This window comes from Ornithodoros turicata, chromosome 5, assembly GCF_037126465.1.
Source record: "Ornithodoros turicata isolate Travis chromosome 5, ASM3712646v1, whole genome shotgun sequence".
Classification (NCBI taxonomy): Eukaryota; Metazoa; Arthropoda; class Arachnida; order Ixodida; family Argasidae; genus Ornithodoros; species Ornithodoros turicata.
The window spans coordinates 3,036,085-3,063,774 of record NC_088205.1 but is presented as its reverse complement, the minus strand read 5'-3'; the positions used below and the strand labels follow the sequence as shown (position 1 = coordinate 3,063,774).

The following is a 27,690-nucleotide window of genomic DNA, read 5'->3' as shown; positions in this document are numbered from 1 at the left end:
CCCACACTCCTTCCTGCTGTCCTCTCTCTATTAGCCACAGTTGCTTCGCGGCGCTAACACGGAGTAAAAATAAATTCCTCATCGATCAATCGACCTTTCTCTGTGAAAGGAAACGTCGCGTTCCAGGCATATTACATTGAGAAATCGATCTTTCAATGAACCTGCGGTCTCACGTAGGCATCGATTACCACCCGCACATGTTTTTGACACGCCAGCGTCAAGCTGTGATTATTGACCTAATTCTCACTTGGCGACAGGTCGCTCTTTGGTGTCGAAAGGCCGTTTCGTGATGGTGCACCCTGACGCGGATGGCGCCTGGAACTATAACTCTGGAGTTATCAGGCCTCGCAAAGGAATTCATGACGTCTGGTTAGCCCCATAGTAAGGAACAGCTTATCTTTACGCTGCATGTACGTTGCGCGTGTGTCTGGTCTCCGGTGCTTGCGTGATATACGTTGTTATCCAGGTGTTATAAATTCTACAACCGCTACTGTGGTAACATACCGGGTAACAGCCCTTGTAACTTGTAGGTGTATTAATTAGCAGTGATGACCAGTAGTTAACTACATGTAGTTAAACTACTAGTTAAACTACCTGATTGTAGTTAAAAAGTAGTTATCAACTACTTGCAAAAATGTAGTGGCAACTACTAGTTAAACTACTGTTTTGAGTAGTTAACTACAGTAGTTAGGTTACTGCAGGCGCCAACTACTTCCGATTTTGTCGCAAGCTTTACGGCACGATTGTGCTTCCGACTTTTACCTTGAGCTACATGTTTGATGAGAACGGAGGTGCAGAGCAATTGTGCCGAGCATGTGTACTAAATCTTCACTTTTATCACTGCTTGTGATTCATATTAAGGTGTCCAAGAACACTATAGAATGGGATTGGTGTTGATGGACAACGTTAAGTATAGTTATAGATGTAGTTAAAGAAGTAGTTTTAACTACCTCCACTGAAAAGTAGTTGAACTACTAGTTAAACTACTCCATTGCGAAGTAGTTAGTAGTTATAGTTAAACTACTGTAGAAGTAGTTAGTGGCCATCACTGTTAATTAGTAATGCTAAAAGGAAAGTGTGTGTTGAGAAATTCGCGCAGGCATGTAAAGCTAGTCGTGGAAATATCTGAACATTGCGAGGCTTATGTTAGATCCGCTTGCACCAACGTTGAGAAAGTTACTCAGTACCGTGCTCAGTAGTGATGAACATATTAGAAGAGTGCAAGCGTGCTAGGACCAGACAGCAGATTGAGTCTCGTGCCGTTTGGTCCGTTCTCTGTTCTCCTCAGGCTCAAGGGAATCCTCCTCCTCCTCCTCAGTAACTTTGCCAGTGCACGATGCACTTCCAAAGCCATTGAGGACGCCACTGAGGAATATCCTCAAGGAGATCCTTCGTCTCTTGGCCTCTGTCGGTGAAGGTGAAACGGTGTTCAACGATGAAACCAGATGAAACCTTCTAGTATATGTCGATGATGGCTGTCGCCGTAACGTGTCTGCATCAAGCTATACTGTGCACGAAACAATCGCATATTTACAATATCCTTGTTGTCCACGAAACATTTTCTTGTGGTGCATGGACGAATATTGTGAATAGTGACACGGAATGACAGCATGTGAGGCCGATGTTAAGTGGGATGTAAGGACGTGACTTTTGTCTGTCAAGATACTTGGTCAGAGATCACGAACAGAAATTCAAGTCAGGTCTCAGCACAGCGTGCACCCTTACTTGTTGGTGTCGTAACGGCAAGCTGCGTCTGTCGAGTTGTCCTATGTATTTCCCACGCAGTGAGACGGCAGAGCGGCAAAGACGTCGAAAGCTCATTCGACGCTTTAGGCTCGCGGCGCGACTCTGCCGTTTCAAGGAACGAGACAAGGAGCCTCTGGAGAAGCTCAAAGAGCTTTTCGCCGAGTCCACAACCGGGATAGACAGACTCGTCGTCATCGAGAACCGTTACCGTTTCTGGGTATTCTGCACCGTCTACGTGGTCTTCTTCATTCTTACCTTGTTCAGTATCGGTGAGTCAGCTATAGCGAGCATGGTATAGAAATTGCAGGTCCGCCTCTCTTGTTTATCTGCAGGCAAGACTCTTCAGAATCACTTCGAGCATCGTGACATAGTGTCCATCTCGATGTACGAGGGGAACACATTGTTATTGCCAGCCGTTACCTTCTGCAATTTAAATCCCGTGAGACGGTCTGCACTGTGCTCGGAAATCGGGTCCTCCGAATCGGAGCTCGAAATAAAACGGGAACTGTGTGCTAAATTAGGACCTATGGTGAGTTCCACCTTTGAGTTCTGAGTAGGTGAGTGATAACACGTGGTGGTCACCAGAGCGTCGAACCGAATCGAAACCGAAATTAAGCGTAATTTTTAGCTGGAACTGAGCCGTAATTAGTAGCGCCATCTCGGAGCTGAACCGGAACCGAACCGATATAAAAACTTCGGTCACCGGTTCGGGATACCGGTTCAGTTCGGGTTGGTGTGTGGTGAGGGGGGGTTATGTGGGGATTCGTGCGGTTTGCCTGCCTAGATTGGCGGCACGCTGCTCGGGGAAGGGATGAAAGGGGGTCCTGTTGGTCGAAAAACAGAAATAAACCATAAAAAACGCAACGCAAAACGACAATTTTTAGTGGCTACCTATAATTTTGTAGCGTATTAGAACCTCTAACCAGTTCGGAACCGGTTTACAGCCTCTGGACCGGTTAATCGAACCGATATATGTGAACTCCGGAGCTGAACCCGAAACAAACCCAAAAGACGTTTCGGTTCGACGCTCTGGTGGTCACATGTATGCGGAGGCACACGGACGCCTTTTTGAGGGTCACCAAATCTTGGGACGACGTGGCAGCTTGGATATGGCGTTCACCTGTCACTTCATGGCACATGCATGTGCAAAAATTGCTCTGGCTGCGAAAGAGCTTGACTTCCAATAATGGACGTATGGAACGGGTCGCATATAGTTTGTAGGGTACCTGGGGAGACAAAGAAGCCGAGGAACGGGGCACGAGGCTCACTCGATTCGTAACCAGGGAACAGTGTACTTGCTGTATTCTTACTTTCATGTTGACCTTGAAAGTTCCAGGCATAGAAGTCGAGGCGACATCCATGTTTAGCTTCGAGGCGACGTACTGGTGAAGGGCCTGCTGGTCGGGGTGAGAGGTTAGATCAATGCTGTCCCCACCGACATCGCAACGACGTATCTTCTACTACAAATTCAACCCACAATCGGGTGTCGGCTGCGCCAATGTAAGAATACAGCAAGTACACTGTTCCCTGGTTACGAACCGAGTGAGCCTCGTGCCCAGTTTCTCGGCTTCTTTATTGTCTCCCCTGGTACCCTACATAGTTGAATTGTAAAACTGTGCGAATGGTCATTTTATAACTGAAGCGAACAACAAGCGAATGGTTGCACAACCGAAACGTATGCATATACAACATATGTTGCACCGTAGCGTACAGATGTAGTGTACGCGTACGGATGTACGCATAAAGCACCAACCAGTTATTACTCGGTATTCGAATAATCCGAATATTTGCACAACCCTGTTTTATAGCTCTTTTTTTCTGCTTCTACGACACAGGGCTAAAGGCGCTGTGGCATGAAAGTTGGATTATGAATGGAACAGAACAAGAAATCGTTGTTCGTCTCTACATGAAAGTCGAAATGGTACACGAGGACTGCATGCAGACTTTCGCGAATTGTCGCGGTCACTCGTGTGACTCGGAGTGAACTCGTGTGGGCATATTAATGCTCCTTTAACTCCGTGATATGGTCTAATGCAGTGCCGGATTGGAGCTGCCTCACGAAAGCACGTAGTCAACCCATTTTGGCAGAACTGAAGCGTAACGGACCATTTTCGTTTCCGTCTCCGTTTTCGTTACTCAACTATTTCCGTTTCTGATACTAGCCTTCCCCTTTCGTTTACATTACGTTTCCGCTGCTGTTTCCGGGAAGGAAACCGCTGTCACGGAGCTGCGAAATTGACAGCCTTATAGGCCTCTTTCTGTTTACAAACAAAAGACGCCATTGTTGTGTGGGCAACCACACGAACGCGACTCCCGATTGCCGTATGTAATTGCAGATTGATTCAGGTGTTGTCGAATGGTAATTTCTGGTAAACTGTGTCACATTATTCTCATTGTCCCGGACTCTCTGTTAATTTGTTTTGCCCACACCGGCCTTGTGACGTCACCCGCGGAAACTGGTCTATAGGCTCTGTCCAGCATCCCCTCCCCCCTCCTCCTCTCGCCTAATGTGTCGCTTCGAAGCTATGCGTACACGCCACATGCAGTAATTTTACTGCAGTCCGATATCTGCACAGCTCCCGGGATTTAAAAACATCTACAGAAACATGTCTTTATCCTTGGACTGCTGAAATTCTGATACCCGGTTTCACCAACGTCAGTCAACCACTTCCACCGAGATTAGAATTCCCTAACTTGGCGTTAATCGCCAATCCTTTTTCGCCAATGCAGGGTAGCGATATTTTCTGACAAACAGGGTCACAAGAGTCGTTGGTAACACAGTGTTGTCGATTGACAGCAAGTTTAGGGAAGTTTGACCTCGGTTTAAGGCGGACTCGCTTCTTAAGAAAGTCTACGGGATATTTTTGTTCGCAGGGTTCCCGTAAACCTCGCTAATTTTCTACACTAAAAGGGTGCAGGCGTGCCTTCCTCGAGTTCATCTAGGGAATGACACGTTTTTTGAAGGCCTGGCCCGATCCACTGATTTTTGGCGAATTAAAGTTTATCAAATTTTCAATCCATGGGAATCCATGGGAGATGCAACAAAATCGCTTCTCTCGGCACGCCCGACAGTGATATTTGGGCCAAAGTGATGGAATTGATTGCAATCAACAAGTTCGACAAACTTACTGACGTTTTTTCAGATCCCTGCGAATGAAAATAATGGCTTTGTCGTTTGCTAGCAAGTTCTGCACGCGTGCGCCGACAATCTTGGGACGGTACAGCCGGAAGTGACGTTCACTCTCCGGAAGTGAACGTTAACTAGATCGCATGAGTCCTAACTTCCGCGTTGGTGAAACCGGGCCTATGACAGCTGTTTCCTTACCTACTGCCAAGGTCGCATCACTAGCGGGCACTTGCCAGTATAGTAAAAAATGCTGCCAAGCTAGGGTGAAATGAAAAAAAAAAAATCATAGGCTCGTATCATCGTTCAATGTCGTCGATATCGACTTGTGTGTGTTTCCGTCATAAGTTAAATGAAATGGGACGAACGAGAAACGGATGCATCCGATTCCCATGTTCTCGCGTCATACTCAGGGCATGTATTCCAGGGAACAGACGTCCCAGATCAAAAAATAATAATAATAAGAAGAAAGCACCGATGAATTGGCGTAACATTGCTGACCGTTGCCCGACTTTAGAAGTCAGAAGGCCCAGGTCCGAATCCTTGCGTCAGCACCTTTTTCCTGAATTGTTTGATGACAGCCAGTCGTTTTCGTTTCCGCTGACGTAGGATAGTGGGACGCATTACCGTTAGCAGCTCCAATTTCGTGAACATACTGTATATCGTCTGTGTTTCTGTTACTAATGCAGTTACCGTTCCCGGCGACCATGCTAAGCGTAATTTTTAGTCAGCTTTACGAGCAAGGCTGTCGTCGAAAGCGCAACTTCAAATGCGACGAATTTTTTTCGAAGTCGCATTCCGACAAGATTATGTCTGGAACATCTTTCGAGCTAATCATGCAGAGAGATCTTATGCTCTTGATACGCTTGAGATGTATTCGCCTGTTTTTCCTTGCAGGACGTGGACGACGCAGAAAATTTCACGAGGGACCATTTCAGTTCATATATGCATTACATCACGAAGCAGAATGGAACTCTGCCACTGATAGCTCACTCCAAATCGGACATGGTTCTCAACTGTACGGTGAAGGGTGAAAACTGCCTCGATGACAGGCAAGTAGTATATCATTTGGAAGAATTTATACGATCCGCTGTAGATATTAATATTATGAACGTGAAAGAGGCAGTAAAATTACGTCTCAATAAGTAATGGTTGTTCCCATTGTACAAGGACTCTATATAGGCCAGTTCCCACATGTAGCGCTTTACTACATAGCGCTATAAAATTGCGCTATATTTTCGTCCTCGCATTGCTGCGAACCGCTATAAAACCACTCTTGTCGAAGTAGAGCCCCGGTCAACTTTTCTAGCGCTATTTTGAGCAGTGAGTCTGCGTTAACCGATCGTGAGCTTCTTTCAGCCGTGACGTCGCGGAAGCTGGGGTTTGCTTTGCTTCCGATCACTCCAAGCAGCAATGCGGGAAGGCGACGACGACGACGTGAAAATGGCCACGAGTTTCATCTGCCAATGCATGGCTATTTGGTATCGCGACCACAGCATCGAAAGTGTCACCCGCCATGGCGCTGCGGATACCCGACTAGGACAGTAAACAATCGCGGTAGTACCGGTACATCACGTCGCAACGAGATATCCCCTGACCCCAGCAGGATAGCGCTATGTGCTCGGTTGTATGTGAGAACGGCAAGCGGAAAAACAGCGCTAGGTTTCGAGCGCTATTTTCTTGCGCTATAGAGCGAAGCGCTGTATGTGGGAACTGGCCTATACGCATTGAGGCCTGTTCCGACATATAGCAGCGTGCTAATACAGCGCTACAAAACAGCGCGCAAAAACAGCGCTCACTGTTATCGGACGCTTCACACTTGCAAAGCGGCGCTATAATTTAGCGGAAGTTCGGTTGTCGTTTCCGGTCTCTCTCATCATGGCGCCTCCGGAGTTCGACAGCATGCGGACGAACAAGTTCGGTCAACGGACTAAACGAAAAAGTTACCATACATTTTGGATGACAGACTCGCCGGCTCCAATGCGATCGCCGTGCCGCGTGACATGCGGTAGCAAAACAACTCCATGACTTCCGCGACGTCATTGCTGAAGTGCCTCCTCATTGGCCAACACGAATGCATGTTAGCGCTGAAAAAGTTGACACGAGCTCAACTCCGGCAAGCGCTAATTTTGAGCAGTTTGGAGCACTGCGAGGAGGAAAATATCGCGCTATTTTATCGCGCCAAATCGCTACATGGCGGAACATGCCTTTACTCATCAATATATAGTATGATCACTAAAGTAATAATCTACATTGCAACACGTCGATGTTTTGATGACGGCCGTTTGCACGACCGGCTGAAGATCGATGATCTGATAAACACATTGCAATGACAGCCGCTCCATAGGAACTTACTCAAGCTATCTAATCACGGATCAGAAATCACGAACGAGAAAAGTCTTCAACGATGCACATGAGATAGCTTCCGTCCAAATAGCTCCTTACTCAGGTTTACAAAAGGGCGGTAACACCAAGTCGGGCATTCCCACACTGCTTTAGTGTTTTGAACGTTTGCAGACCCTTCGTCGAAATGTGTTTCTTCTTCCACCGTGACAACATAAATACCGTATATGACGATTTTTGGCCCCGAACTGTCCCACCTGCGGCACACTTGCGGGACAAGGAGCGCATCCTCCCTGTGCCGCCCACGAACGACCCCGGTCCTGTTTCCTTTGTCCGCAGCAGAGTTAGGGAAATTACTTTTACTTTGTGATACAACACCATTACTCGTTACAGTTTCGTAAAGTAATACAGTAGATTACTCATTGACTTTTCGTACTTGGTAATGAATGGCTAATGCCGTTACTTTAATCATAATCTAAACGAGCAATCACGGATAAGATTAATTGCAGCGTAGAAGGGCTTGAGGAGGGGGAAAGGCTCCACTTGGACTCTCCTCCTTGGTGACCCAGAGGGAAAAACCAGCTTGGGGATTTTCCTTCCTACCCCGCTTTAGACGATGCCTCAGTTTTCAACCCAAGTAATAAGTAATGTAATTAATCATTAGCGGGATGTAATAGATTGCCGGTGATCCATTACTTCGCAATGCGTTACTCCCAATCTCTGGCACATACCAACGAGTTTTTTGAGTTTGAGTAAAAAGGGGGGAAAACTATACTTGACGTTTCGAGCGGACGCTCCTCATCAGAAAAAAGGTGGAACGGGGGAAAAAGGGGTCCCCTTTTTTCTGATGAAGAGCGTCCGCTCGAAACGTCAAGTATAGTTTTTCTTCTTTTTCCCCCCTTTTTAAGTACACCAGTTCCGGTTTTTACTCCTTAATTTTGGTGTCACTTGCTTCATTTGCGTGCAACTAAAAAAAAAACAAAAAAAAAACACGCATACAGAGTAGCAGGTCCTCACATTGTCCATGCATTTATGTACCAATAACGTTTTCTTTTCCCGTCTCCATTTGATAGCCTTTATCATCCGAAACCAAACCCGAAGTTTGGGATGTGCTATTGCATCTTTTGCGACGACGCCAACAAGACTATGGTTTCCTACAAGGCTAGCAACCTGCCGGTTGACGGTACGCAATAGAACAGCAGTGAATACGTGCAATAATGTCATCAATATGCATTTTTTTCGAATAGGATTGACATTGGTGTTCGACACGGAAAAGCACGAATACCTTCGATCCACTCTGGAAACAGGTGTGATTGTTATGGTGCATCGGCGTGGGGTGAAGCCCGACCCCAACGAAGATGGCATGTACCTGGCTCCGTACATGACAACGTATATTGGAATCGAAACGGTGAGGCTTCCTCTTCGTTTTACAGTGAGACTCAGCGATGGCCACTAACTACTTCTACGGTAGTTTAACTATAACTACTAACTACTTCGCGATGGAGTAGTTTAACTAGTAGTTAACTACTTTTCATGGGAGGTAGTTAAACTACTTTTTTTAACTACTGCAATGTATTTTAACTGCATCTATAACTACTTAACGTTGTCCATCAACACCAATCCCATTCTATAGTGTTCTTGGACACCTAAATATGAATCACAAGCAGTGCTAAAAGTGAAGATTTAGTACAAATGCACGGCACAATTGCTCTGCAGCTCCGTTCTCATCAAACAAGTAGCTCAAGGTAAAAGTCGGAAGCACAATCGTGCCGTAAAGCTTGCGGCAAAATCGGAAGTACTTGGCGCCTGCAGTAACCTAACTACAGTACATGAGAGAACTGATGTTCTGAGGCTGGAACAACATAGAAGGGACAATCACATACAAGGCCTCAAGTTGCTTAAGAAATTAACGATGAAAGATGAATGTCACTGAAAAGTTTAGCCAGCTGTAGGACTCGAACCCACATCTGCATTACCGGTCCAGGGCTCTACCAACCCCTCCCCCACTAGGAAGGCGTGTTAGCTTAGCTCAATTGGTAGAGCCCTGGACCGGTAATCCAGAAGATGTGGGTTCGAGTCCTACAGCTGGCTAACCTTTTCAGTGACTTTCATCTTTCATCGCTAACTACAGTAGTTAACTATACTCTAAATAGTAGTTTAACTAGTAGTCTCCCTCTACATTTCTGCAAGTAGTTGATAACTACTTTTAACCACAATCAGGTAGTTTAACTACATGTAGTTAACTACTGTCCATCACTGGTGAGACCTCTCTAGTACGGACATCCACGGGACGAGGTATTGAAGCGTACGGGAGAAACGAAGCTGTCTGCAGTAAGGGAGTGTCCACCTAGGAGAGGTGTCCGTTATGTCATGTTTCACTGCCTTTTAATTTAGGACGTACGCACTTTATTTTAAACGTTTATGCTCGACTATAACTCCGAGTTGAGAAACAACCGTAATGTGCTCGAGTACTTGGTTCGTAAAGCTGGCTTCGACACAAAGAACGCTACCGTGCACAAAAGCACGATTTACAGGACAGGAGCTCGGGGATTTGAGCCAGGGAATTTCCGCAGCCTCTGGCGCCTCAGAACCTGAATCAGGAATGTAACTAATGAAGGCGACAGTATCGTCTTGCTGGTGCTTTTCCGTGCATGAAGCTTGCAGAACCCTGGTTCAAGCCCGCTCGGAACTGTGACAATGTTTTTCGATATCATTTCAGTGGAGGCAAGGTCACGCTACGTTAGACAAGAAAATTCAGCTTACAACTCTTGCAATCCACTCTGCATTAGTAACTTAGCACTGCGCCAGCGCCACCATCTGTACTGAAGCCATTGCTAAACAGTTATCGATCTGCCCAGTGCATCAGTTGACCGCGTGACGCTGTGAAATTTACCGCGGTACACATGCACAAAGATGTTGATATGAGTAACGTAACTAGTGAGTAACGTAACGCACCCAATATAAAAGCAACCAACACAACCAACAAGAAGCGCAGTAACACATAGGTAACCGTGCCATCCAGCTACAGCAATCCGATGATAAGTAAACACAAACTTGAAACTGGATGAAACACACGTACCAATATCCGAAAGCGATATGCGAATTGCGCTGCTGAACGCTCGAATAGCATATACTGTAAACGACCAATGCACAGGAAGCACAGTATCAGACACACAAGAAGTGCCAGCCAGCCAGAGTAATTAAACGGTAACTAAACGCAAACATAAGAGCGGATGGAGCATACTTACCAACATCCGAGGGCAACCTGCGAATTGCTCTGCTGAACGCTCGATTAGCATGTATTGTAAACGACCGATGCACACAGGAAGCACAGTAACAGACACACAAGAAGTGCCAGCCAGCCAGAGTAATTAAACGGTAAGTAAACGCAAACATAAGAGCGGATGGAGCATACTTACCAACATCCGAGGGCAACCTGCGAATTGCTCTGCTGAACGCTCGATTAGCATGTATTGTAAACGACCGATGCACACAGGAAGCACAGTAACAGACACACAAGAAGTGCCAGCCAGTCAGAGTAATTAAACGGTAAGTAAACGCAAACATAAGAGCGGATGGAGCATACTTACCAACATCCGAGGGCAACCTGCGAATTGCTCTGCTGAACGCTCGATTAGCATGTATTGTAAACGACCGATGCACACAGGAAGCACAGTAACAGACACACAAGAAGTGCCAGCCAGCCAGAGTAATTAAACGGTAAGTAAACGCAAACATAAGAGCGGATGGAGCATACTTACCAACATCCGAGGGCAACCTGCGAATTGCTCTGCTGAACGCTCGATTAGCATGTATTGTAAACGACCGATGCACACAGGAAGCACAGTAACAGACACACAAGAAGTGCCAGCCAGCCAGAGTAATTAAACGGTAAGTAAACGCAAACATAAGAGCGGATGGAGCATACTTACCAACATCCGAGGGCAACCTGCGAATTGCTCTGCTGAACGCTCGATTAGCATGTATTGTAAACGACCGATGCACACAGGAAGCACAGTAACAGACACACAAGAAGTGCCAGCCAGCCAGAGTAATTAAACGGTAAGTAAACGCAAACATAAGAGCGGATGGAGCATACTTACCAACATCCGAGGGCAACCTGCGAATTGCTCTGCTGAACGCTCGATTAGCATGTATTGTAAACGACCGATGCACACAGGAAGCACAGTAACAGACACACAAGAAGTGCCAGCCAGCCAGAGTAATTAAACGGTAAGTAAACGCAAACATAAGAGCGGATGGAGCATACTTACCAACATCCGAGGGCAACCTGCGAATTGCTCTGCTGAACGCTCGATTAGCATGTATTGTAAACGACCGATGCACACAGGAAGCACAGTAACAGACACACAAGAAGTGCCAGCCAGCCAGAGTAATTAAACGGTAAGTAAACGCAAACATAAGAGCGGATGGAGCATACTTACCAACATCCGAGGGCAACCTGCGAATTGCTCTGCTGAACGCTCGATTAGCGTGTATTGTAAACGACCGATGCACACAGGAAGCACAGTAACAGACACACAAGAAGTGCCAGCCAGCCAGAGTAATTAAACGGTAAGTAAACGCAAACATAAGAGCGGATGGAGCATACTTACCAACATCCGAGGGCAACCTGCGAATTGCTCTGCTGAACGCTCGATTAGCATGTATTGTAAAGGACCGATGCACACAGGAAGCACAGTAACAGACACACAAGAAGTGCCAGCCAGCCAGAGTAATTAAACGGTAAGTAAACGCAAACATAAGAGCGGATGGAGCATACTTACCAACATCCGAGGGCAACCTGCGAATTGCTCTGCTGAACGCTCGATTAGCATGTATTGTAAACGACCGATGCACACAGGAAGCACAGTAACAGACACACAAGAAGTGCCAGCCAGCCAGAGTAATTAAACGGTAAGTAAACGCAAACATAAGAGCGGATGGAGCATACTTACCAACATCCGAGGGCAACCTGCGAATTGCTCTGCTGAACGCTCGATTAGCATGTATTGTAAACGACCGATGCACACAGGAAGCACAGTAACAGACACACAAGAAGTGCCAGCCAGCCAGAGTAATTAAACGGTAAGTAAACGTAAACATAAGAGCGGATGGAGCATACTTACCAACATCAGAGGGCAACCTGCGAATTGCTCTGCTGAACGCTCGATTAGCATGTATTGTAAACGACCGATGCACACAGGAAGCACAGTAACAGACACACAAGAAGTGCCAGCCAGCCAGAGTAATTAAACGGTAAGTAAACGCAAACATAAGAGCGGATGGAGCATACTTACCAACATCCGAGGGCAACCTGCGAATTGCTCTGCTGAACGCTCGATTAGCATGTATTGTAAACGACCGATGCACACAGAGAGCACAGTAACAGACACACAAGAAGTGCCAGCCAGCCAGAGTAATTAAACGGTAAGTAAACGCAAACATAAGAGCGGATGGAGCATACTTACCAACATCCGAGGGCAACCTGCGAATTGCTCTGCTGAACGCTCGATTAGCATGTATTGTAAACGACCAATGCATACAGGAAGCACAGTAACAGACACACAAGAAGTGCCAGCCAGCCAGAGTAATTAAACGGTAAGTAAACGCAAACATAAGAGCGGATGGAGCATACTTACCAACATCCGAGGGCAACCTGCGAATCGCTCTGCTGAACGCTCGATTAGCATGTATTGTAAACGACCGATGCACACAGGAAGCACAGTAACAGACACACAAGAAGTGCCAGCCAGCCAGAGTAATTAAACGGTAAGTAAACGTAAACATAAGAGCGGATGGAGCATACTTACCAACATCCGAGGGCAACCTGCGAATCGCTCTGCTGAACGCTCGATTAGCATGTATTGTAAACGACCGATGCACACAGGAAGCACAGTAACAGACACACAAGAAGTGCCTGCCAGCCAGAGTAATTAAACGGTAAGTAAACGCAAACATAAGAGCGGATGGAGCATACTTACCAACATCCGAGGGCAACCTGCGAATTGCTCTGCTGAACGCTCGATTAGCATGTATTGTAAACGACCGATGCACACAGGAAGCACAGTAACAGACACACAAGAAGTGCCATCCAGCCAGAGTAATTAAACGGTAAGTAAACGCAAACATAAGAGCGGATGGAGCATACTTACCAACATCCGAGGGCAACCTGCGAATTGCTCTGCTGAACGCTCGATTAGCATGAATTGTAAACGACCGATGCATACAGGAAGCACAGTAACAGACACACAAGAAGTGCCAGCCAGCCAGAGTAATTAAACGGTAAGTAAACGTAAACATAAGAGCGGATGGAGCATACTTACCAACATCCGAGGGCAACCTGCGAATCGCTCTGCTGAACGCTCGATTAGCATGTATTGTAAACGACCGATGCACACAGGAAGCACAGTAACAGACACACAAGAAGTGCCAGCCAGCCAGAGTAATTAAACGGTAAGTAAACGTAAACATAAGAGCGGATGGAGCATACTTACCAACATCCTAGGGCAACCTGCGAATTGCTCTGCTGAACGCTCGATTAGCATGTATTGTAAACGACCGATGCACACAGGAAGCACAGTAACAGACACACAAGAAGTGCCAGCCAGCCAGAGTAATTAAACGGTAAGTAAACGTAAACATAAGAGCGGATGGAGCATACTTACCAACATCCGAGGGCAACCTGCGAATTGCGCTGCTGAACGCTCGATTAGCATACATTCTAAGCAACCAATGGACACAGGAAGCACAATAACAAACACACAGGAAGTGCCAGCCAGCCAGAGCAGTTAAACGATAAGTAAACGCAAAAGTGAGAGTGGATGGAGCACACTTACCAACATCTGAGAGCAACCTGCTAATTAGCGCTGGTAAACACTCGGTTAGCATACATTGTAAACAACCAAAGCACACAGGAAGTACAGTACCCAACACACATGGAAAAGTGCCAACCAGCCACAGAGCAATAAACGCAAAATTTACAGTGGATTGAGCACACTTATCAATGTCCGAGATCAAACAGCAAATTAACGGTGCTGAACACTCAATTCGAAAAATGCGAAAATGACTTTAAACAAACTTTAGTTCCTTGTTATCACTGAGGAGCACCTGTAGTGATGAGCGGCGCATAGAAGCAGGATGGACGTTCTAGCAGTAAGAAATGAGAGGCGTGGAAAGTCAGCAGAATCCTGGGCTGATTTCATGTAGAAGCGCCCTGTTTCTGTCAGTAAAGACAGAGCGCAGCAGCATTGATACTGCTGCAATTCACAGCAAATAAATTGGGCTTTTATCTAGAACAATACGGCATGGTGTCTGTCCTGTCATGAAATAAAAACGACTTTGGAACTGATGCTTCTACGACACAGAAAACGCTCAGGCAAGAAGCTGTAATTTGAAAAGCAGTGACTGAATTGTCAATTGTAATAGACTGTTTATAAAACGAAGGAAGCAAACATCTTGCACAGCTTGGGGGCATTTTCTCGGTGGGGGGGGGGGGTATGTTTATTAAGACGTTTATATGTTATAAGACGAGATATGTTTAAACGTGTGCCCCTGCATATGGCGAGCAGACCTCGGCAGTTTTGACTTTCGCTCGTTCAAGTACACTCACCACCCACCCAGTTCTCGGCTCGCTCACTCACAGTCTGCTCAGCCCTCGGTTCGCTCATTCACGCTCATTCACCGTCCGCTCAGCTTTCGGCTCGCTCTCTCAAGTTCATTCACCACCCGCCCTGTTCTCAGCTCGCTCACTCACCGTCCGCTCAACTCTCGGCTCGCTCATTCACGCTCACTCACCATCCGCTCAGCTCTTGGCTCGCTCACTCAAACTCATTCACCACCCGCTCAGTTCTCAGCTCGCTCACTCACGCTCACTGACCGTCCGCTCAGCTCTCGGCTCGCTCATTCACGCTCACTCACGGCCCGCTAAGCGTCTTGCGGTCTTACGGCTGTTCCTTATCTTCCATCACGCCCGTGTCTCAACCGAGCGGATGAGCACGGAATTGACAGCCGGATAGCTGATCCAAAGAGCGCATTGGTGCACTGCTCCGTGCAAGAAATATGTAAACCAAAACCAATTAATTACTCGGAAAAATCACGAAGTGTCGGCGCGGTTTTTTCTTGCAATATTTTTCGCTTAAGGTCCGAATGCATAAAACAGAGGTTCCGTAAGCGTGCTAAGTAATTAGTGAGCGTATACAAATGGCAGCTCACTACTCAGTTGATAGCCCCAGTGGCCACTCAGCTCCAGACTCGCGCACTCACGCTCAGTCACTGGCCGTTCAACCCTCGAATCGCGCGCTCACGTTCACTCAGTGCGCACTCACGCTGACTCACTCACCGCCCGCTCAGCTCTTGGCTCGCTCAGTCACTACCCATTCACTTCTCGTCCCGCTCACTCACAGCCCGCTCAGCCCTCGACCCGCTCGCTCACGCTCACACACCGCCCGTTCAATTCACGGCTCGCTCACTCGGGTTCAGTCATGGTCCGCTCAGCTCTTGGCTCGCTCACTCACGCTCAGTTGATTAGCCGAATTGAGCGTGAGTGAGCATGAGTGAGCGCGCTCATGAGTTTTGCCGAGGTCTGGTGGCGATTGCGTCTGTGAAGCAACACGATGTCAAGTCATCTCACTCAACTGTCAAGCGATTCATACCGGGACAATTCATTCTGAGGCAACTCATGCCAGAAAACTAATTCCACCGCACGGCACAACGGTGAACGGTTCGTTCACTTTGGGTTCGTTTCCGAATCGACTCGAGTTGCCTCGGGAGTAGAGTTCTCAGTAAAGTAGAAAACGTAAGTAAAAAAATTGTGAAACTCACCTATCATAAGCCGCGGACACCTGAAAAGCGAAACATGTCGTCTGCGTTGCACTGCTGTTTGTCGTCTGCGGTGGGAACCACTATATTTCTGCAGGATTGAACGTGAAATTGGTTTTAGACGGGCACAATAGCCCACTTTGTCTCCTCACCCCCTCACCCCCCCCCAAAAAAAACCCTTATGTTTTCAATGCTGCTGCTTGTAAAACTGATCTTGCATAGAATTAAGAAATCGGCACTGGTGGCGAGACTGTCGACAGGACTGAAAAAGTGACAATCTCCAGAAACATCTTGAGAACAATTGATCACAGATACTTTTGTTTTAGGTTGTACTACTATACAAAATACTTCTTGGAACACTAACAATATCATATTCATGTCTAGAAGAAATATGAAAGAAGCTCTTTCTTCACAGAATAGCAAATTGTTGTACATCAAGCCTGCATCTGTTAAGTAAATTTTCACATCCCTGCCACAAGAAGCAGAAACAACATGTAATTTTACCCACACTGTAATAGAGCACCAATGTCCTATCTTAAAGTTGTTTTAAATGGCAATCTATCTGGTGCTGTCATATTTCGATAATTTAGCACTTTTAAGGGGTTTGTCTGTAGCATATTTTTACCACGAAACACACTTTTAGTTGTATGTAACTCCACTTTCATGGACATAGTAGGTGCACAGGCATATGCTGTTGCTATAAGCATGGGAAAAACACAATTATTTGCTACTACTATTATCAACCATCTATCTTCTCCAGAGGATAATGGAACGCTTGCCAGCACCCTACAAAGACCGTTGTGTCCAGGGATGGCCCAAGAAATGGCTGCAGTACATTCATCATGACAACACGTATTTCCAACAGGTACGGCGGAAGGTACACATGTCAACGGGTTCACGACAGTTCAAAAGGAAAGCAATACACTTTTGGTTTCCTTCTTTTTCGTACACTCAGCTGTGTTTCTCGGTGTGTGCCCAAGTAGCCATCCGACAACACTGTCACTGCCACAGCGAGGAGCTCATATATTTGGTGGACAACACTCTATCAGCTTGCAAGGAGGACGAGAAGAGTAAGGCAGCGTATCTCTTTTACTCTTTGCGGATGGAAAACGTTCAAAGTTGGGCCCAACTCATTCCAGCAAAGAACTGTTCCGACACCATAATGGCAGACCTGGCCTATCGGAGCTTGGAGAAGTGTGACTGCCCGCTCAAATGCAGGTGGGGCAAAAACAAACACTCTCTTACTAACGCTTTTGTATATGAGCTGTCTGGAATGTGCTTGTGGATTTTTCTGTGGGCATGCAGTTTCATATTTCTGGGTTTATCTGTTTCCAAATCATTTGAAGCCTCCCCTTGACGAAGAAATGATGTGCGTTGAGAAAATTATGCTTAGAGATAAAAGAAAACGCTCACCAAAGGAGCAAAAGCGTTCTTTGTAAGTACTATTCAGCAGAGGGAAGACACAATAAGGCAGGTTGTCTTTTCGTGGCACCCCATGCTCTATGGAACATTCTTTTGTTGTACGTACATGAAAGATGAAACTGAATGAAGGCAGCTCTTATCGAGGCTGCCACACGAGTTAGAACGGTACCAATCTCCACAATGAGAGTTTGTTTTGGTCGAAGCTTGATGTCCTCAGAGTGGTTTTCCTGAATCTGTCATTATTTCAGCCAAGAAATATACAAGACATCCATTTCAAGAACAGGTTGGGCTCAAAGGCTCGTAAGCGACGCTTGTTCCTCCTTAATTAGGAATGCGTGTGGTTTTAAATATAATGGTACATAAAGCTGTCTTTTACGTTGTTTTTTATAGGTGCAAAGAAAAGTCGACAATGACCTCTTTAAAAGGTACCACACGCGTTTTTGCTTTTCAACCCTGAAAGCTACTCACGCTATTGTTGACTGACAAAGCATTCCAATTTTTTTCTTTTTCCCTTTTTACGTGGAATAGAGCATTAGTGAAGGTCGTCATATACCTAGAATCGGTCATCGTCGAACGGATCACGCAAGTGCCTGAAGTGAGCGTAAGTAGAAATTCGCTTCGACTTTTCGTCAACAACCATCTCTTAGAAATTAATGTCCCAGCATTTCGTGTTGAAGTACGCTAACAAAGGCCCAGTTATGGGGGAATCACTTCTGCGCGAGACAATAGAGAACGTTTGTTCGCACAGCGCTCAGAAACGGCATAAAATATTGTCAAAACAGAAGTACTGGCATGTTGTCTTTGCTTTGTCCTTGTGAATGACACATTTTGTAGAATTCCAGGACTATCCGTTCATTTGTATTGAGTCCGAATTCGCATATATTTTAGTACACGACACTCAATTGAGATGGCAGCACTTGTTCGAGACGCACCAAACTTTAATTTATTAAAAATCAACGACTCAGCCTTGTCCTCAAACAAATACGTCATTGACTAGAGAAAAGCAAAGAGAACACGCTAGTACCAATCTTATGACGATAGTTTAGAGCGTTCACGCGTCCCGTGCGAACGAAAATCACCCATAGATTTCCGAAGAAGTGATTCCCCCTTATGCCAATCAATCAATCAATTTGGATATCTGACGTTCAAGTGCGATCCGCGTTACAGGATGCCACCACGCTGAGCAACGTCGGAGGGTTCATGGGCATGTACCTCGGACTCTCCTTCCTGGTGATCTTCGAAATCCTGGAAATACTGTTCCGCTGGGGAATTTACCTTTGGAAACGACGCTACAAACCGCAGGACAGCATCGCGGTCCCCCATAGAGAAGGCGCCCGTGGAAAATCTGATGAGAACAAAGAGAATTATTTCCGCAATCTCAGACTGGGCAGCAATGCTAGAGTGAAGCCACTTGGCATTGCGAAGCTAAGTGATGGAGCACAGTACGGCTATTTTGACTCAACGTACTGGAAGTCTGCAATGGACAAGCACTATGGGTCACTTAACTCGAGAGGTCTCTTTCAAAAGATGCCACTATTTCGATAAAGCCACGCTGCTGGCTTTGATCACCGCAACTACATATCTTTGTTTTTGCCTTCGTTGTTTTCTGTTGACAGTAAAAAGTTGGAAAACCCTGTACCACGTGTTGTGTTTGACCCCAAGAATGGACAGTGGGACTACCAAGCTTACCAAGCAACAATGTTAGATCGTGTAGGGTTTATTGTAACAAAAATATATAGTGAATCTGTCTACGATAACATGCGTAAAATAGTGATTTGCCAACAGTTAAACTTCCAGATACCGATAACAATTATAAAAATATAAAATACTAATGACTAAACATGCACATCCAGCATGCACAACCTTCAAATATTGGAGGCAGGTAAACACATTTTTTTTTAAAAAAGATTTGTCAGTTTCCAGTAGCTCAGCAGAGTTTGCAGCAAAGTCATGTTGTATACTGCATTTCCAGAGTGTCTAAGACAGTGATCAGAGACAAAACGTTTGCACGCACGATTTTCGCGGCTCGGCTTATGTACCGCACTGAAGCGCCGAAACAAGGGGGTAACCGCAGGTAAACCTCCTGTTACATTCAATCCTTCCGGTCTTCACATTCCTGAGGACTACGGAAAACTCAAGTGCAGCAGTGAGCCTCTGCAGGGAGCTGACAACCAGCGCCGAGCTGTCGCTCTCAGCTTTGGAAACGCTAGCGCCATCAAACGAGAGCGCTTCCAAACTGACGAGAACATCGGGATGCGACGGTTCGCGGAACGCCTCAACGACGAGCGAATTGCAGAAGACGTCTCGCTCACAAGAGTAACACACGTGAACGACGGCGTTCGGCAATCTGAACGCCTCGTCGGGAGGCAGTCTACTAATCGGCTGCCAAAGTTCGCTGTTTATCCGATACACTTCGCCGTCGAGGATCGGATCAGATAAGGAGTGGTCGTGAGGCGTATCGTACTTCACTACGGGTATCTGATAATGCGAAAACTTGTGCTCCTCCAAGTCCTTAAGTGTACGACGTAAGGCGTCGTGTACGCAAATAGGTCCGTCGATGTGTCTCTTCAGGTGCTCCATGAATAATCCGTTCTGATGCCCCGTCACTTCGACCGCGGAATTGTAGGGAGAGGTAGCGTAGACGATGATCGAACTCCGCCTCGCCTTTCTCACCTCCCGAGGCTCGACAACGGGGAGGTCCGTGTGGTGTCCGCCAGTATTGCGACAGGCGTCCAGAATGATCAGATTAAAGTTGCTCGGAGTCCTCTTGATGCGATCGGCAATGTCTACGAAGCGAACGCATTTTTCCGATCTAGTGCTGTCGCAGTCTATGGGCTGCATGTAGTCTATACGGCGATGCTTGAAACCGTGTCCGGCGTAGTAGAACACAGAATATGTTCCGTCCTTGAGGAACTGGCAGAAAAAATTTGTCACACCCAGAATTTCACACTTGGTCAAGTTCTTGAAGGCAAGTATGCGGAAACCAAGTTGGGCTAATGATTTTGCCAGAATCTCTACGTCGTTTACGGTGAGTTTTAATCTAACGTCGTTGGAGTAGTCAGAGTTGCTGATGAGAAGCGCCACTTTGTCGGTGCAACAAAGGGTTAACGGTTCCTCCGGATTGTTTTGATCGCGTTTAACAACAAGAACGGTGCTCGTGGCAGAGACAACGCGCGATCCTTTTGTGTTTGACACCAGACAATAATACGTCCCAGCGTGGTCTTCGGTTACCGGCGTGATTTCCAGAACCGGACCCCGCTGATGCAACAGGTGCCGGTCATTGAAATACCACGCGTAATTTGGATGTGGGAACGCCGTGGCTTCACAAGTCAGTCTCAGAACTGAGACGTTTCCTGCTTCTATGACGACTCTGGATTGAGGATGAGTTACGATCTGCACGGGCTCGTCGGGTTTCAGTAAAAGCAGGGCGTCCACTGCGTCGATGAGTTCTAGCCAGCTTACGAATTCTTGCAAAGACACGAAACTGTTTTGAAGAGCAAGCACGAGATCATCAGGAGATGAAGGCGAAAACGTAGCACTCAGATGGCTGTCCGGAACGATTGAGTGTAAAGACTTCCAGGCATCATTCGACCTCAAGGCTTGTATAAGACGATGCGTCAGTGTGGGGTTCGAAGTCAATACGTCATTTAAAAGGCAAGACATTGTGCCTATAACGTGCGTAACACACATTCACTCTCCAAATGCGCCTTTCAGCATTTTTATGATTTTTTACGCGACACTGCTGACACCTGCTGACACGGAGACGGAACTAACTAAAAATAGAAATAAATTAACCACCAGCAGCCGCTTTCTTTCATAACCATTCATAACCCACTAGCGATACATTCCAAGTTGTGAACTGCAATTTGATATTTATGACTATGTAAATAAAATAACAAGAAAACAATGCAAACGCAATGTGAAACTGTGCATGTTTCGAGATCCACGGCAGTAGTTGGATTGGCATCGGCAGCAATATTTGGCGCGCTCCCGCGAGTTTGCGCGAGTTATTTGTCGTCAGCCGGAGAAATGTGTTTTGTACTTTGAGTTTCCATAGATTTAACTGAATTATCGGCACCTGTGCAAAATGGGCACTGTAACTGACGCTGACCTGTTGTCAGAGCTGGAAATGTTCGGTGTTGACGACGTGAAGACTGAATGCATGTCGAAAAGTATGTACACTCATTAGAATCGTACTGCGTGTGTGCTCTTGAATTTCCATCATGACGTAAATTGTCTTCGATTGCAGTGAAGGAACTTTGTTTGACATACGGGTGCGATGCGGAACAGTTTTCATGTGACTGGATAGCATTCACTTCGAGGAAAAGTGTCGGACCAGCAGACATAACATTGCAGTTACTAGAGGACTTAGAACGAGAGGTAACGTCAGTAAAGTGCAATTACTTTGATTGAAGTATCCTAATTTGCAATTGTTTATCTGTGTTGATGGATATGTGACAGTGTTTAAAAAAAAAAAAATGTTACTTGCTGTTGCTTGGATACATGGCTGCAGTCACAACACGCGGTGAACTCGATGTTCACTTGAACTTCACCCGTATAGTTACCTGCATTTCAGGAACTGTCTCAGAAACGACTAAAACCAGAGGTGCACACACCTGTCGCAAAGAAGCCGGCACCTAAGGTGTTCAATGTCAAAGAAGAGAGAGATGTTCAGTAAGTTCTTGCCAGTGGTGGTGTGAGTTACCTACTGTCGAATTCCTAGCTAGCTGACACATTTCAGAGACTATGACATGGGCGACGACGTTCTGGAAAGCTATGGGATGAGTAGTGAGGTACGCGTATTAATTTCTCGTGAACAACTGACGAAGCATGGCTTGGTTACATGGTCTTACACATGCTTGCTGTAGTTGTTGAAGAAAAGACAGCGGACGCCAGACACAAGGATTTCGAAGCGACTGATGGATTCATCAGGCAGCCCTTCCATTGTTTTCTCACCAGCCTCCTTTTCTCCAAAAAGGTACGAAAAAAAGAATAAGAAAGCATTAAAGAGGTCTCATGACATTCTGAAATTATGACCATGTTCCTTGTACCACGCCAGATTTAGTTCGTTACAAAAGTAGACTGGATTGTTAAAGTTACCTTTAAAAAGTATCTGAGTTAAAGTTACAGATGAGATAAATGGGTTTAGAAGTATCTGGGCTACGGATACCATGTAGGAGAAAATACGCTGGTATAGTTACTGATGCTTCCAAAAATGTACTGAGTACCTTAGTTAGTTTTTCCATTAAGTTGACTGGGTTGATTTAGCGAGCTGTTATTGGTTGCATTATGATTAATAAAGCAGATTACCTCGGCTCACACGATGTGATATTATACGATGTTTTTCATTATTTTTCTTTTCTTTCCTTATTCACTCCATACATACCCTACATATGAACCATTAAATATCTTTGTTCCAAGAAAATGGGCTGGACACTGACGAGAGAGCACGCATTAACAAATCAGCAACTTATCTCAGCTGTACTTGTTTCCTTCTTAACATTTCTCTTTACTTGCACACCTTCTGCTTGCATGAAGGAAATAGAGAAATAGACTTCAGTACTAGGAATGATGGCAAAGCACTCAGGTCAGGTTGCCTATTCCCAAAGTTCACCACGCATTGATCACGGTTGTCTCTCATTTCCGTTTTTTTTCTTAAATAAAAAAAAAGTACTCTGAAAAGAGTAAAAGTTGCTAAAAAAAAGTAACCAATATTTCACTCAAGATATACAAAAAGTACCTACATGTGCATACTCAGTTACTTTTACTCAGCTACTTAACAACCCTGAAGGCGCATGAACTTGACATTTACATCCTGGCTGGAGCAGCCCCACTCCAAATTGCATTACCTTTCACCCTTATAAGTAATGCAAAATTTTGCCACATATGACACGCAGAGCATCTTTTTCTTTTCTTTTTTGCAGAAAAGATGTTTAAGTAATCTAATGATAGACTACGAGCAGTTGCTACCAAGACTGGTTGTTAATCCTGTAGTTGTGTAGCTTTACTTGGTCTATATGTTTACACCTGCGAAGACCGAAAAGGCCAAAGCATGCAATGCGTATCTGATGGAGGGAAATAGAAAAGGATGTTCAATTGCCTCGGACATAATAAAAGGCCAGTTAGGTATATTTTTGTGGCAGAAAATTTTGAGTGAGATGGCAGGAGTACAACAGCAACACTTTGTTTTAATGATGATGATTGGTACGACGCTACATTACGAGAAATACAATGTACCGCATGCTAAATAAAATAGGCGAACAAAACAAGGATTTACAATTTTTGGCAATGTTTGCGTTGCTGTCAGCCTTTTCTTTTTTGTGAAACATTGAACATTTCTCAAAATATGGATGAACAAAGACTTGCCTACGTCATTTTTCTGTTGATATTTGCCGTAACTCAGCTACAGTCATTCACTGCAAAACACTGCACACAGAAAAGTGTGCATTGCGACTCTCTCCGCCTCCGTAACACATTTTTGTGTTGTTCCGAAACGTATTTTTTTCAGCTTGACAGCATCTGCAAAGTACACTTCCAGAACAACATCTGGTGATGTCGTTGCCTATCTCCGCCAACAGGAGACGGTCGACTGGAAATGTCGTTCCTCGGAAGAAATTTGTACGCAGTTACTACAGCCAGGATCGATAGTGACAAAAAATGTGCTCTACATGTTTGAGCAAAACCTTGACAAGGCAGCGGCACTGAATGCGATTGCTGGGGACTACGCTGATATGTACCAAGAGGACATGGGGGGTGAACAGTTTGTCAATATTAAGAGCATATTTCAGGTACGCACTGTTACTGATCTATTTATTGATTGAAACCTGAAACCACGTTGGACCAATCATTAAAAGTAAAAGTAAAAAAGTATTTTGACCGATTTCCAGGAGAGCAGTTACGTAACAGGGAGAGTTTACTGCGACAGCTTGGGAAAAATGAATGCCACATCCCTCATACTCGAAGGCGGGGATTCAAGTAACGGAAACTGGGTGCCGCTAAACATATCGAACTTGAAGCAGTATTCTTTCTTTTCTGGACAGGTAATTTGACCTTTTTTTTTTAAGACCCAAACTTGGTACTCGAAGGAAAAATTTGAGGCTTCCTGCGAATGGCTTGTATTAGTGCAGTATTTCACGTTCGAGAAACAAATCGAGGTTAGGACTTTTTTTTGGTGCTTCAGGTAATTGCTGGAAAAGGAATCAACCCAACGGGACAAGCAGTCGTACTGGAAGAGCTACTTGAGGTGAGTTTTAACTCCTCAAGCCATTGAAGGGAACTAAGTCATGGAAAGAACAGCGCCTTATAGTAGTTAACACTCCTACTGTACACCACCTTCTTTTGTATTTTCTTTTTCTATTTCTTTTTTATTTTCTTGTGTATTTTCTTTCTAAACCAGCACAATCCTTTGCGATCTAACTTCAACTGACGGTCTGACGCAGAAAAACTCGTTTGCTGCATTGCTCATAAATGTGTGGCGTTGCTGTACATATTGTCTCCTACTGCTTATTGTTAGAGCCATAATATGCTTGCCCAGTGCACGCTGTAGGTCTTTTATGTTTGGAATAGTGTTCCTCTTTGCTAGTTTAGAATTCCTCAGTTTATGGTCTGTAGTTAGCTTGTAGTGCAGTGTAATGACCCTCATATATATCGTAATGTGGTAGATTTGTGTCCCTGAACAGGCAACAAAACAGCAAAATATTTTTCATAACATTCACGTTTTCATAATTGTGCTTTTTGTGTGTTGGTACTTCTCAGGGAAAGATACCACCTTTTCCAAAGGCACCTCCAGAGCTTAAAGGTAAATCGTGTCTTTATTGTGGAACTGAGGAACATAAGAACATGATTTGAGTCATTGTAATGGCCTGTATTTGCAGAACCCCTGCACATAGTCATTGCCTGTGGTCCCTACACAACAACAGAGGACTTAAGCTTCCAACCCATGACAGATTTCATTAATTATATCACCGAACATAAACCCCAAGTGTGCATAATGGTACGAGAAATTCATTGCGTCTGTCGAGCTGCCATTCTTGTTCAATCAGTAACAAAAGTGTATTCGCTTTGGACAGGCTGGCCCATTTATAGACAGCAGACACGAATTAATTCAGGTAAACACACTGTGCTGTGCGTGTGCAAAGATGCGGTGATTACTTATGTACAAGGAATGGCCTTGTGCTAACCAGTGCATTGTTTTACAGAAGGGAAATTTACCAGAATCTTACGACACAATATTCCAAAAGCAAGTTCAGACTCTCGCATCAATTCTGGAAAAGTAAGCACCCGGAAGAAAAATTTTCAAATGATTTTCAAATATCTTGAAGCACCTTCAAAGTATGCTTATTTGGAATTTCTTGTTTTCAGCACCAAAACAAAAATAGTGCTCATACCCTCTCAAAGGGATGTGCATCATGACTGTGTATATCCAACACCACCGTTTCGATTGGACAGAACGTACAAGGTACTGCGTTAATACGGGCTGCTTTCTGGTCTTGGTGAACTGCATTCGTAGTCACTTCTTTCTTCGACAGAACGTTCTGTGTGCTCCAGACCCGTGCATACTGGACATCAATGGCTTCGTTATCGGAATGACAGCTGTGGATGTCTTGTTCCATCTCGGGAAGGAGGAAATATCGTGAGAATTGCCAACACAAATTTTAGTGCCCTGTGTAGTGAACAGAAGTAGTCTGACATTTGATGCCCTTTTTTTTTTAGAAAAAGGGACAGCAGCACAACATCTCGGCCTAATATTGGTGCAATATTGGCAATACAGGCCCAATACTGGCCCAATATTGATCAATATTGGCAATAACAGCCCAATATTGGTCCAATATTGGTGATAACGGCCCAATATTGTTCCAATATTGGCAATACAGGCCCAATATTGGCAATAACGGCCCAGTATTGGTGCAATATTGGAAATAATGGCCCATGGCAGAATGGCACATATATGTACCATTCTCAAAAAAAAAAAAAAATATTTCTCTCCTCTTCTCCTTCTAGTTCTCCTTTTTTGACCTTCGTAATTTTAAAGCACCTAATGTGTACGTTCAACAACGTTAAGAACTGTGTCAGTTGCTTTGCAATCATCGTTGTTTTATTTTGCGGAGAGACTTTGTCCCACACACTGTGTCGGTGTGAAAGGCATATGTTGCAGTGAGATGCTGACACGTATTAAAACCATGTTTTCACGTATGCTAGCATAGCTGTCTTGGTATAGCTAATGGCAACAGCCTGCACTAAACTGTTTGTCAGCGTTGGTGCCTAACACTACAAACACTCCTGTAGCCTGTTTCTCGTAATTTCTCTAGCCCACCTGGCGCCTCGGACAGGTTATCAAGACTCGCGAAACATGTCCTGACGCAGCACTGGTAAGGAAATTTCTGACAAACTGTCTGCATAAGAGAACTTCCTTAGTGTATTATAGAAAATATAATTGACACAGAAAAATCTTAAGCCTTGTGCACCATTGCACTGGCAAAATCGGTAGATGCAAGGGATAAAGTCCATGTCAGGTTTATATATGTTTGTTTCATGTTTATATATAAATGTTCTATAAATGTTTTATATAAATGTTTTATAGGTTTTACGTTTATATATAAATGTTCTATAAATGTTTTATAGGTTTTACGTTTATGTATAAATGTTATATAAATGCTTTATAGCTTTGTTTGATGTTTATATGTAAATGTTCTATAAATGTTTTATAGGTTTATATGTTTGTTTTAGGTTTATATATAAACGTTAATTACAAATGTAACATAAATGTTTCACACAGTTTCTACCCACTGTACCCTGCATCAGAAGATGTCGGGCTTGACTGCACGCTCTTGGAAGACAGCGGAAGGTTTTCAACCACTCCGCACCTGCTTGTCTTACCATCTGATTTGAGGTCTTTCGTAAAGGTATAACACGGCCATCTTAATGGTGCATCAAGGATAACGTTCTTCTTGCATCCTCAGGACATCCACGGCTGCATCTGCGTTAATCCGGAACGCGTCACGAAAGGTATCGTGGGTGGGACGTTTGCACGTGCGGTTGTTAATCCCGTTTCGGCAAGCTCTTACCAGGGAAGTATGGCGCAGAATGTTAGTGTAGAAGTTGTGAAGATATAGGAACCTGTAAATAACTATTTTGATGTCATCTTGTTTTTTTTTTATGCTGTGCTGTATTTAACAGGCTAATAACCAATATCTTTTTGTTACCTGCGTCTGCTTCTGTTTCATTGCGTTAAAATT

General features: G+C 44.9%; 3 protein-coding genes across 3 annotated transcripts; 2 read left to right on the top strand and 1 right to left on the bottom strand.

Moving 5' to 3' along the window:
- Positions 1-289: 289 nt before the first annotated feature.
- LOC135395268 (acid-sensing ion channel 2-like) lies at positions 290-19,048 on the top strand. The gene is made up of 13 exons (XM_064626508.1): positions 290-381; positions 1,786-2,015; positions 2,079-2,275; positions 5,768-5,922; positions 8,287-8,396; positions 8,461-8,621; positions 16,794-16,910; positions 16,989-17,103; positions 17,173-17,251; positions 17,704-17,755; positions 17,846-17,880; positions 17,984-18,056; positions 18,623-19,048. The coding sequence occupies exons 1-13, from the start codon at positions 290-292 to the stop codon at positions 18,998-19,000; spliced, it is 1,794 nt and encodes a 597-aa protein (XP_064482578.1). The 3' UTR covers positions 19,001-19,048.
- Positions 19,049-19,140: 92 nt separating this feature from the next.
- On the bottom strand, positions 19,141-21,213 carry LOC135395267 (mucosa-associated lymphoid tissue lymphoma translocation protein 1-like). Its single transcript, XM_064626507.1, has one exon. It carries the CDS (start codon positions 21,143-21,145, stop codon positions 19,487-19,489), a length of 1,659 nt encoding a protein of 552 aa, XP_064482577.1. The 5' UTR covers positions 21,146-21,213; the 3' UTR covers positions 19,141-19,486.
- A 188-nt stretch (positions 21,214-21,401) lies between these two features.
- LOC135393803 (DNA polymerase alpha subunit B-like) lies at positions 21,402-27,660 on the top strand. Its single transcript, XM_064624082.1, has 17 exons — positions 21,402-21,627; positions 21,705-21,835; positions 22,032-22,129; positions 22,197-22,248; positions 22,324-22,433; positions 23,964-24,243; positions 24,343-24,495; positions 24,636-24,698; positions 25,211-25,253; positions 25,330-25,448; positions 25,525-25,563; positions 25,654-25,727; positions 25,817-25,913; positions 25,984-26,087; positions 26,764-26,823; positions 27,231-27,357; positions 27,415-27,660. Exons 1-17 carry the CDS (start codon positions 21,543-21,545, stop codon positions 27,565-27,567), a joined length of 1,788 nt encoding a protein of 595 aa, XP_064480152.1. The 5' UTR covers positions 21,402-21,542; the 3' UTR covers positions 27,568-27,660.
- The last annotated feature ends 30 nt before the right edge of the window (positions 27,661-27,690 follow it).